The 12,494-nt window shown below is 40.8% G+C and overlaps 1 protein-coding gene across 1 annotated transcript; it reads right to left on the reverse strand.

Moving 5' to 3' along the window:
* Positions 1-49: 49 nt before the first annotated feature.
* Positions 50-9,733, reverse strand: c7b (complement component 7b). Its single transcript, XM_068732423.1, has 18 exons — positions 9,689-9,733; positions 8,276-8,337; positions 7,975-8,050; positions 6,899-7,040; positions 6,460-6,604; positions 6,203-6,341; positions 5,831-5,959; positions 5,473-5,716; positions 4,410-4,523; positions 4,072-4,238; positions 3,288-3,516; positions 2,937-3,108; positions 2,599-2,686; positions 2,275-2,407; positions 1,836-2,027; positions 1,390-1,486; positions 1,057-1,238; positions 50-570 (listed from the first exon to the last, which is right to left on the reverse strand). Exons 1-18 carry the CDS (start codon positions 9,692-9,694, stop codon positions 398-400), a joined length of 2,490 nt encoding a protein of 829 aa, XP_068588524.1. The 5' UTR covers positions 9,695-9,733; the 3' UTR covers positions 50-397.
* Between the last annotated feature and the right edge of the window lie 2,761 nt (positions 9,734-12,494).

Below are 12,494 nucleotides of genomic sequence, written 5' to 3' on the forward strand. Positions count from 1 at the left end.
AAAAAGAAGCCCCCCCCCCCCCCAACAAAACTAAGAGAACAAAAACATATTCAAAAAAGGGGTTTTATTAACTTTCTATGACAAAAAGAATCAGTATCAAGACATTCATTTGTTTGTTTACTTCACATGCAGATGTTGTCTATCAGTAGGACACTGTAGGTCCACAAGTGACGTTCACTCATGACTGTCTTCTGATGGTCCAGCAGCGACCTTCAGCGGTATTTGGGTATGTGCGACCCCGATGCATTGCTCGTCTATCATCAGTCCTCCATGACAAATATAAAAAGACACCACAAGATGGCAGAGGAACATATTTACATCATTCAAGTGTGAGAGAAAAAAAAAACATTTGATTTTATTAACAAGACCGCTCAGTAAAATCAAAGAAGAGCCATCTTTATTCTGGACAAGCCTCAATACTGAAAACGTTGACCGTCTCCCCAGCACACTGCCTGGCCCCCACCTCACATTCGGTCATCGCCAGGGCAACGCTGCCAACACCAGACCTCACACACAGGGGGGCGGAGTCTCTAGGGCACTCTGAGGCGTTCTGACAAACGCACTTGGATTCTAGAATTGAAAAATAATTATTATATGTAGTGAGAAAAAATTATGTTGTTTTTTTTTAAACATTAAAGCATGTAAACATGTATCACTCAAAATCCAGGTATGAACCTGTAAATTAGTCGAATATTTCCCCTTTAAATGTCAAACCTGAAATGAGGAAACATTGATATTGGAACAATTTGAAAAAGTTGGAACAGAAAAAAAGGTTTCTCTGAAAAAAACATGGGCATTACAAATGAATACATTGTTTTGTATTCTGATCTTTTTTAGTTTACTTTGACTTTATTTTTTCAGTGGAACTTTCTTCAATGCTAATTTATTCATTTTGAGTTCAGGTTTTGTTTTGGATGCCAAATTTGATTTCTGATGCCAAGATCTAAAGTCACTTGTCTAGGTCCACAATACATTTTACAATAATGTTCAAAACAACAAGAATAAAAACCCCCATTGTAATATAAAGATCCTTAAAAGACGGTCCAGGAGACTCACCCTGACAGGTTGTCCCCGGTTTGCAGTCCGCGCAGGACGTGGACGTCTCCTCTGGCCAGTCACAGTCGCTGTCATTGGCCAACTCGAAGCTCCGCCCAATACACTGCAGAGCTCCAAGCTGACAAACACTGAGCAAACGCGCTCGGCTTGAGCCGAGTCTGGCACACAACTGCAGAGAAGTCCTGAATGAAGACAATATATGGACAAATGCAGTGTTAATGTTGTTTCATATTTTCACAAGACATTTCCCTGTGTGTGTGTGTGTGTGTGTGTGTGTGTGTGTGTGTGTGTGTGTGTGTGAGATGCAGATGAATTATCAAAAATCATACTCACGGGCACTGAGATGGCATTTTACACACACACTCATTTTTTCCTACATTCTCCCACAGCTTACACTTCAGGCCAGATGGAGGAGAGGGAGCTGAGGGCGCTGAGAAGAAAATATATATATATATATATATCATATAATATGATATTATATACTCCACAGAAACACAACCTTAAAGCCACTATAGTCAACATTTTACAATCGACAACAATAGATCACATGACCTACACTACAGTGCTGTATGTGAAAGGTGTCCCCCATAGCAATCGACCCACAAACAACGATAATGAGCTGAAAGAGGCTAAAACAGCCCAGTAGAGCTGCAGAGTAAGTCAGAATTATCTAGTTAAATATTTGACAGCATAATTATATTTCTGAAAAGTGAACCTATTGAGCATACAAAGCCTTACAACAAGAACATTTGAACTAAGAATAAATGTTTGTACTGTACCGGCTTTACAACGAGCGCTGGCCGGTGAGGGAGACCACTGCAGACTGGTACTGCACATGATCTCTGACACCTCAGCATCCAGCACTGACCCCACAGGACAGGAGAGGGACACTCTGTCTCCAATCTGATAGGCTGCTTGCAGGGGCATGGCTATAACTTGGCTGTTGAGTGGCGGAATCCCACATGTTGAACCTGTGACAGGAACAAGAGGAAGTGACGGAAACATGACAATGCGATTCCTTGACAGCGATAACTTGAGGGTTCCTGAGATTGAACGTTTAATCTGCATTCTGCATCCACATCTGGATTTAGGCCATGACTGGCACGGCAGAGAACTCAATTTAAATGTGTGAGTCGCTCCTGAGATGTCCTGCTAATGAAGAAACAATAGAACCGAATGCATAACACCCCTGGCAGAGTTGATGGAGTGAAAACGTACTTTTACAAACCATCTCTCCAGTCCTCCACTTCTGGTTTTCAGTGCAGTGAGCCAGAGCGCCTCCACTGAGGTAATGGTCTTGTATGCAGGAGTACTCCACTGTGTTCCCAACCAGGTAAAAGTCTCTGGGATTCTGAGAAATAAATAAAACAACAGTAGCTAGCTTTGCTCAAATACATGCGATTAATCCCCTCCTTGAATATTTGAAAGAAGAGAGCCACAAGGTTATACAGTATACGGTACAGTTTTGCAACATTTTTTGGAACCCAAAGTGCCCCGGAGGTCTACATAAATGGAAACACAGCATCAATCAAGCAAACTCACCTGAATAAATCCGTTCCTGAGGTTTGGAGGCGCTCCACATGTCTTCGGGGGAGTTACAGAGAGATTGAAGCACTGAGGCTCCATCATCCTGCACACAAACAGTTTACAGTTAGAAAACTAAATCTATATCTAGGATCAAATCAAGGATATCAGAAAAAAAAATCTTATTTCCTGGTTTTAATCATGTTTTGGGGGCAAAAGTCTCCCATTTCAGGTCACAAATCTGATTCCCACAAAATAAACCAGTACGTTTTTGAGTGAAGACTTGTTTTGGTTAAGATTCGGTTTAGATTTCTGTCCTAATACTACATGTCAAGGTTGTGTGTGCACGTCCTTACTGTAAGAACTGGATGTCTGCATCCTCACAAGGCTTCTGCTCCAGCTGCAGTCCGGAGCAGTGTTGGCCACCTCTGCTGGGGGCGGGGTTGTTGCAACTTCTGGTCCTTGACCTTTGACCCCCAGAGCAGGATCCCCAGGAGGACCAGCAGCTCCAGCTGCCATGGATCACCCCTGAGAGAAAGAGAGATACTCACTTTGTTCTTCTGTGATTGACTGGATTTTGTTGGACATCTTTGACATTCAATTGTTTAACAGAACAAATTTTGAATTGAATCTGTTTTGTTTTGTTTAAACCCAAACTAAACCTTTGAACTAATCCATTATCCTGTCGGAGTCTGGTGTCCGTTTACCTGGTTGCTCTCCGATCACGGCTCCCCTCTCGCAGGCGGGTCCTGAGGTTCCCGGACGGCAGATGCAGCGACACTCTGAGCCCGTCAGAAGAGGCTGGCCGTTGTTCTGGCAGGGCCGGCAGTGACAGGGATGCTCCTCCGTCAGGTACTCCTCTGTGGCTCTTTTCAGGTGGAGCTTCTTCAAACCTGCACACTGCACCTCCTTCACCAGCTCATACAAAGGACGCGGCTGGAAAACAAGTGTACACTTTGTTTATCTGAACGTATAGAAAAGGAAGAAATACAAAGCATTCTTCCCTTAAAATATCTGAAATAAATCAGTCGGGGATGATAATTAATAGGAGTACATGAGCAATGTCTTATCCTTACATCATACTACTATATACTACAGTACTATGGCTCAATATCACCACCATGCAATACAACATCAATGCTGGTCTTTTATTTCCATGGTGCTGATTTGTTTGGCCTGGTAAACCAGTCTTACTTTTACCATAGCATATCACATATGTAGCCATCTAGTAGCCTTTTGCTGGGTTGTGATTTTGAAACACAGTTTGAGTCACTGAGGTAACATTAATTAGCGAGCAAGCTACATCAAGTATAATGTGCCAGAAACAGTAACTAAAGGGGGCGGGGCATAGCAAAGGGTCAATTGAACTGTTGATGATGGCGGTAATAACAACAAAAGATTTGAAAGACATAATCAGGAATACAACAAATCAAAACAAAGCTTTTATATCAACTAACCAAACACCAAGATACAAACAGCTGACTGTCATACCTTCTGGTCTGTGACTTCAGGGAAGTCTTGGACAGAGGAGGCCCAGTTGTCGTAGATCTCTCCGTTAGCTTCTGGATTTTCCAGATCCAGAAGAGTCAGAGCGCCCGTAAAGGCCGGATTTCCTCCAAGCACGTTGACCTTTATGGGCATCTTGTTTACCTTGTGTCCTGCAGGCAAATGACAACAGAGCTCAGGCTAGTCTGCGGGATAGTCAACTTTAAATGAATGTGATTTATTGGAATCCAACCTTGGCAAAATGAAATTGTAAAACCGATTTCTTTGACCCTCTAGAGCTCACTGTGTGGTTTAATGCTCTAAATCAGAAAGCTTTCACTCACCGGAGCTGGAGGATAACGCTTTAGTCAGTTTTTCACAGACGGTCTTGACTTTCTTCCTGAAGAGACGACGTTTCACCTTCCTCCAACACCTCTGGTAATCTATATTTGTTGTTTCTTTACACAAATAAGGCAGAAGCAAGAGATTTAAAACTGTTCAAAATTCTAAAATTAATTTCATTGAGAATATTAACGTTATATTTTAGGATATTTTAAAAATGTTATTGATATTAAACTCAACTAAATTGAAAGGTCCATATGTGGTACTGATCAATATAGTAAGGCAAAGTCCCTCCCCTTCCGGTGTCCAACATGACCCCTTAATTCAAATTTCCCATTTTAATTGTGCCATGAATATGAAGTTTTCAGATAATAATAAGATAATATTTGCACGTCACATTTTGTCGTAGGTTTGTCGTAGTAGTAGTTATTTTTGTGTGAAACCGCTGAACTCCTGCACAATGTACCTCACCAACAGCAACATGAATGGTCCCATGGCTTGCTAGCTAGCTAGGTAACTTAGCTGTTGTCGATGCACATTATGTAACATTATGTTACCTGATCTGTTTTATCCAGGGACTGTTTTGATCAGGCGGGAAGCGAAAGAACGAGAATACCTGTTCTCTGTGTGAGCGCATCCATTACGAAACACACAGGCATCGTAGCCGCAGCGAGAGACGTCACTTACAAGATCTTTGAGTGTGTAGACTTTGTAATTACGTATTTTCAGTGTTATTCTTTAACAGCTTTGACTTGCAAAAATATCTTTTAAATGGACAAACATCATATGTGTAATCCATGGCACAATTCAAACAGGATCCAAAAATGATTGTCTCTCGTCGTTGACCATCGTACACATTTTTACAGAAATAAGTTCCCATGGTGGTCAGCTGGAATGGGCGGGACTTTGCCTCTATATAGCCAAAGCAAGGAACAAATTCCCAAATTCCCCTAAAAATAGAACACATCACATTCCATCAGCTTCCGATTTTATCTGCAGAAGCACGACTTCCGGTGTATGTAAAGGAACTAAAACTAAATAGCAACATCATTGTTATTATCTTACCGGTCGACTCGAGAGCCTGGCGGTCCAACTCCAGCAAGCCTTGGTATTCGCCTCCAAGTGAGCCCTCGGAGAGGTAGTGTGTGCCGTACGTCTCAAACAGCCGGCGGTAGGCAGAGTAGTCGTAGGTGTACGGCAGCGAGGACAAGGCCTTCCAAAAGCCTTCAGCCAGAGTCAAATACTGAGGGGCAGAGTTTTGGAACTGGGCCAGCTCCACTTTATTCTTCATGATTATAAGTCTGTAAGCCTGCACGACATAAAGACTGTGATGTCATTCTCTGAAACTAGGTCATTAGAAACCTTTATATCAATTATTCAACAAATCTGAGATTGTGTGAAGCACATCAGGTCATATCTTTACCTTATTGTCAGTGAGCTCTTTGTGGAAACTGCGGCGGTCGTGTCCCCACAAAGCGTTGGACTGGATGTGCTGCATGTAGGACCAGGAGCTCTCGTAGGATTCATCGCTCTCCTCATTTTCTACTTTCACCTATAGCGAGAACAAAGGCAGCACTTGGTGTCATTAGAGCAGCTGCTGTGAGAGAGGCTCATGGTCCTCTGTTTGTCACTTTGTTTTCAGCCCATGCTAGCTGCATGGCTCTAGGTCTGCTGTTCCGGTCTGTCTCTTGGTGCTGTGAGCTTTATGAAGGTACTATACGATAGATAAGATAGAGTTTGTGAACATCTCATCTGTGAACATGAACACCAAACATTCCTTTCTTGTTCGACTCACCTCAAAGCTGTACCTGATGATGTTCTGTGGCAGTCTGTAATAGACTTTATGGTTCCCACTGAACACCTTCCTGCACTGCCCTCCAAAGCTGAGAGTGTTGATCACACCTGCCCTCAGTTTGCCTGTCAACACGTTGTACCTGTAAAGCACGACACGACAAATCCATTTGATGGACCGTTATTATATATTTTTTCAGCCCCGACATGACATATCAAGCTGTTGTTTCCAGTAGAAACTGGGTTGGAGTAGATACTCACCCTCTGCCTGTGAAGTCAGAGCTGGGGGGTGTTTTGTCGAGGTCACATGAGTACTGGCTGCTCTCTCGATCGCAGCTCCTCTCATCCAGGCCGTCTTCACAGTCCTGGTCTCCGTTACACACCAGAGACTGGCTGATACACTGACCTGCATCAGGGGTTTCATATGAGACTTTTCGCTCCACATTACAAGGTACATAATTTGGGGGGGGAAAAAATTCCCTTTTATTTTATCTATAAAGTATTTTTTTATTTTATAAAGTGTAAAAAATATTGAGAAAACACAGATTTTGCAATCCCAAAAAACTAAATATAGATAAATAAATAATTTGGTATCACGGCACTTATGTTGTTAATTCGTTAAACATCTATATTCATAGCAATGTTATGAAAAAAATAGCTTAGGCACATTTTATTTGATACAATATATGTTGCAACATACCAGAGGTACAGCGGAATCTGTCCCCACAGCTTGTTGCCAGGGGACATCCTTTTTGTGGGACACATGGTTGAGTTTGTGTGGCGTCCCCTGAACATGGCACACCCCCAAACTGGGCGTACACCCCCACGTGGCGAGTCCGCACCTGAAAAAGGAAGCGACCATCAAAAGGAAACGAATTAAAGACAGGAACACATGAAACGATTAGCAGAGTCTGAATTCATTTTTCTATTATCATTTATTCATTGATAATACTGCGTCAGTCTTAGAAATGTCCAATGACGGGCTGAAGAAGTGTGTATGGGCCCCGTTACGTCAGCATTTGAAACCACAATCAATGGATATGCTTTTGTTATGCAAATAATAAATCTGTGCAAACCTTTTGTGTCAAGTTCAATATATTTTTTTTATATTTTGTATATAAACTGTTCCACAAAAAAAAAAATGACTGAAATGTAATGGATACAGTGTGTTGACTTATTGCATTTTCAGCAGCCGGGCTAGACATTTTGTAGCAGCAAACAGGTGTGATCAATTACATTAATCTTAGCAGCATTCCACCTAAGGGAGGCCGTGGTACTGTGCATTCTATAGCATGCCGCCGACTGGCTTGGCAGCTACAGTTCATCAACTATAGCCCTGCAACGAGCTACTACATCACCATGCTTCCAGCGCCACCTACTTCAGTACAGACAGACGCATTATGCTGTGATTCACAATCGGCTTCACGGATTTAGGTTAGAGGGTCAATGTTGTGAGCATCAGACACCATTGGGAATTCTTGAATAACTTGTGTGTGCTCTGTATTCAGCACATTGTGTTACGATGACAAAAGCCTGTTCACACAGCTTCATCGTGGGGACTTACTTCTAATGTGGGGGCAAAACTCTAGTTAAGGTTCGTCATTTACTGCACAGTAATTTAGGGTTCAAACTTGGTATTACAGTTAATGTTAGAGTAATGCAGGTTAGGCTAAGGGGTGGGTTTAGGTATCGCACAATTAGGGTTACCTTTTGATCACACTTTAAGGTAATGAATTTAAGTTCTCCTATTTACAGTATGTGTGCGATCTGAAGTACCTTTGTACTGGAGCAGCCATCACACTCAGACCATTCTCCATAAGGGCCCCATCTGCAGTTCACAGCCTGCTGACCGCTGAGAAGAATAGACATTGATATTATAAAAAAAATATATATTTATACGATATATTTCTGTTGAGAATGAACTGAAACGTATCAATATTTAAACAAGATGAATTATTAGCTCCCAGGATTATAGATTATGTGGAGAAGAGGGACATTTCTTCACATCGTCAGTACATTATTATCCAAGTGATGAAGATGTAAAGACAGCTTGTGTGGTTCATGTGTGGACACCTACCGTGCTGGACATAGAGAGATGACCAGCAATGCCAAAGAAGACAAAGCTGTAGATAAGTCCAACTGTACACAAAAGCAAGAAAACTGTTAACTCAATCTAAATCATACTTTAAAAAAAATAGGATTGGCAGCAGCTATCATCACGACACAGAAGACATTTCTATTAAACTCTCCATTTTGGCAGTATTCACCATGAATAGAGGTCACAGTTCTCGATAACTTTGAATCGTTATCTGTGATTCATTACAAAACAAGAACGTTCTGTAAACTCTTCGGTTGTGGAATGCAGGAAAACCCATTTTCACTCTGTTTACTTTAGCCTTTGCCCTGTGATCTCATGAGTTAAAAAAAAAAAGTTATTAACAACAGTTCCTTTTATTATTATCATTAAGTGTGTCAGTTTCCTGCTTACATTTCTTAATGATCGCTTTCAGAACTTACATTACAGTCATTTAGCAGACGCTTTTATCCAAAGCGACTTACAATTCACATTCTGTTCAATTTTTTTTGGGGGGGTTAAGCGTCTTGCTCAAGGACACATCGACATGCAACTAGTGGAGCCGGAGCCGGGGATCGAACCGCCGACCCTCTGATTGAGGATCTTTGACCATCACATAAATGCTTCTTCAAACCTGCTTCTACCACCTCCCCAACATCCCAATCATTTAAATCGATGCTGTTAACCGGAGATCTAGAATAACGTATCCATACCCTTATATTTCTATATGCCTAGACTATTGCAATACTCTTTTCTCCTGTCTCAGTGAAACAGCCCTGTACCGCCTGCAACTCCTTCAAAAAACTGCAGTCATGTTGTTTACTAAATCCAACCGTAGATCCCACATCACATCAATGCTTGCATTCATAGCTGTATGTGAATACTTCTTATTTTTCTGCACTTGTCTCCTGTGAAGCACTTTGTGACTTTGTTTTTACAGTTGCTATATAAATATAATCTTACTCGCTCAAATACTTAATATACTTAACTCATCCGACTTTGATATTTAGAGCGTTTTAAGAATATTTGCATATACTTCCCAGTATGCATTGTATTAACGCTACAGTCCCCATGGGCCGTATAGACAGATATCATTTCTGGATCCTCTCCTAATGCTAGCAGTATTTACATTACGTCTATGAATTACTTTATTAACTGAGTGAGAGGTAAAGATTCTGAATTGTGATGATGTAAAATAATATATTACTCAAACTTGTAGGAAGTTAACGGAAGTAAAAATTCTACTTTGGATTAACTCTAAGCCTTAATTTAAGCTAAATCACCAGTCTAAATACTTTGTTGCCTGGAAATGTTGAGTTTTTTTCTTGTACAGCATCTAAATGATACTATCTAAATTTTCATATAATGGTTAGTTAAAATCTGAATGGTATATGTGTTGGATGGAGTTTACAGTACCTTCATGATGTGCTCCTCAGAGTCCGGCCCTCTCGTCTGGTCCAGCACTGGAACACTAAGGGTGATATAATCAGCAGGGGGAGGAGACTACAGAACCCAGAGTTCAGGAATTCCCTTTGTAAAGAAATTCTCGTCCACCGAATCTGAACAACCAGGTTTTTACCGCTTCTCAATGAGTCACGGACAGAGACCCAGTGTTCTTTTCCACAGCTTCAGAACAAATCGTTGTGTTCTATTATACCCATCGGAGTGTGACAGGACTACTTGCATCACAATTGTTTATCCTGGATAAGAATGTCAGACGCTAAGACTCCATGATTTGGGCAAAGGTCAAAAAAATCCCCAATTGGCCCATATTTGAATGCATTTGACTCCGTTGCTCTGTAAACACAAAATGCATGTGGCAATAATATCCACATCTTCATTTGTAATTACAACTTCCTACTTATTACTTCATGTGACTATTCATCTAAACGTTCTCTATTCAGAGCATTAAAATAGCAGCAAAAACTATTTTCTATATGAAGATATAGTGGAGGAATATCTGTGTGTGTTGTAATCCGAGCATTTCCGTGCTTTGTTAACACAGCCGTGCCTTTTAGTGCATGTTAGTGCATGTGAGCTTGACCCACCTGTTTGCTCTGTCAGCACTGTTGCCGTTGTTTGCACTGTTAGCAATGTTGGCACCGCAAGCCACCGGCTCAGCTGTCCCCATGTTGAGATCCGTTAAAAGGCCTTAGAAATGCTCTGAGTTTAGCACCTTTAATCCACATTTTACATTTTTAGACAGAAACACAGTATTTAATTCACAACAGTTATTTATTTTTACATTAATATTACCATGTCTTTTTTTGTATTGTTTTATGTTTGTTTTATTTTTGTTAATATAACTCAATTCCATAGATAAAGCAAACATGTTTCCTTCAATGTCTTTAAGTCTTCTCAAATCTTTGGTTTTCACCCGGGGAACAATTAGAAACATGACGAGTCGTTATTTATTGTTTGTCACTTAACCTTTTTTTTTATGTGCTTTACATTCAAACACATACAGCAACAAGTGACATGCCCAGAGGAATTTAATGAATAAAGTATAAGCAAAAATACAACAGCAACAAAAGAAAGTTAGAGAAAAACGTATATTATTATTATATTTATTTTAGGAAGGGGACACAGTTCCGACAAATCTTGCAATTTGTTCCAGCAGGACCAACGCCACAAAAAAAACCTCACCACATCTGGATCTTATCCAATTAGACAACCACCACCTGCCTTCCAGGTCCGATCCGGTAAAGTCAGTGAGCAGTGAGTCTCCCTGTGTAATAAGTTCAGGTTGCCATCTAGTGGTGTCTCTTTTTCTTCTGTAGCGTTTAGCACTAAGACTCATATGACATACACTATGTTTACCTGTTTTCATTACATGAAGAGGACCGTGTGAGATGTCTGCTTTCTTTTCTGGTCTTGGGAAATTCATGAACCTAAATCTTCCCCTCCGGTGGAGGCTGTGGTTGGGAATGTTGGCCAGAGGTTTGTTTTGCAAATTCCAATCCCACAAGACCCAGCTTGCCTCCACCTCCCATTACTATGATTGGGATGATCTTTTTTTTTGTCTTTCTCCATTCCTACTGCTGTTTATTATCTCAGAACTTTTGTTTGGCCTTAACTCATTAATTTCATTAATTCATAATTAATTTAAAATGTACCAAAACACTGGCAACAAGGCAACGGCAACGAGGGTAGATAATAATGAGATTAAATATGATACAACATTTCAATCATACCCTTTAAATTAAAAATAAATCTGGTTTGAATTGACGTCAAACACTATTACTAAGCTTGTTTACAAGCTATTTAGCTAAGGAGGAGAGGGAACCATAAAGGGCATCGTTGGATGGATGGGAAACACAACACTGAATGGAAATACTATTGACTCTTTCAGCCCATAAAGAATTCATGAACAAATACTGATTGGTTTTAGGATACACTTACTATTGGCCCCAAATTTAAACCATTGACTGGACTGAAAACAAGTTACCTGGTTGAGGTTTATGAAGATATATAAATGTGGCTCAGCTGCCTCCAGAGACACACAAGTCTAATGCAGAAACATTTCAAGGTAATATTGAAACCAAGTCAAAAGTTGTGAGTCTTAATGCCATGAAGAAGAGTTGCATGATAACACACATAGTACACATGTCATGTTGTTTATGGGTGACTAATATTTTTAGACCAAATATAACTGCTGTTATGCAACGAAAGAAATGTAACATTCTCCACCAGAAATTGCATATCTTACATCGGGCCATATTGTAGGGATGTCAAATATAACTAGAAAAAATAACTAGAATGTGAAATGTTGTGGTTCTTTTAAATACTACAGGGTTTTGTTGCTGGCTAGTCAAATATATGTGAGGTTCTCAAGGGAGAATTTGGACTTCAGACCCCACCTAGAATCCTGGCTGTAGCTCTGTCTGCAGCAGCTCCCGCACAAAGAATCCTGAGCTATAGCGACCGCAAGCGTGTTGTTTTGGTTTTTCTGGCCAGCAACTTCACTGTTTTGGTTCACTTTCACCGCTCTAATCAGCACAGTGAACATGACTCAGATGGAATGAAAATGTTGCTCCATGTCTGCTGGATGTGTAAATATGGCATTTGCTTGCTAACATGTTACTTAACATCTACCAATGTGTGCGTGTGTGTGTGTGTGTGTGTGTGTGTGTGTGTGTGTGTGTGTGTGTGTGTGTGTGTGTGTGTGTGTGTGTGTGCGCTGTACAAAGCATGTGGAGAGTGCGTGGGTGGTTCCTACACT

Source organism: Cebidichthys violaceus, unplaced genomic scaffold (assembly GCF_023349555.1).
Source record: "Cebidichthys violaceus isolate CVI_PGR_0920_01 unplaced genomic scaffold, fCebVio1.0.p SCAF_59, whole genome shotgun sequence".
Lineage (NCBI taxonomy): Eukaryota > Metazoa > Chordata > Actinopteri > Perciformes > Stichaeidae > Cebidichthys > Cebidichthys violaceus.

Coding starts and splice junctions, on each gene's coding strand:
- c7b (XM_068732423.1), bottom strand. Junction 4,239..4,409: donor AGCGTTATCCTCCAGCTCCG/GTGAGTGAAAGC, acceptor ATTTGCCTGCAG/GACACAAGGTAAACAAGATG. Junction 3,517..4,071: donor CTGAAGTCACAGACCAGAAG/GTATGACAGTCA, acceptor CTTGTTTTCCAG/CCGCGTCCTTTGTATGAGCT.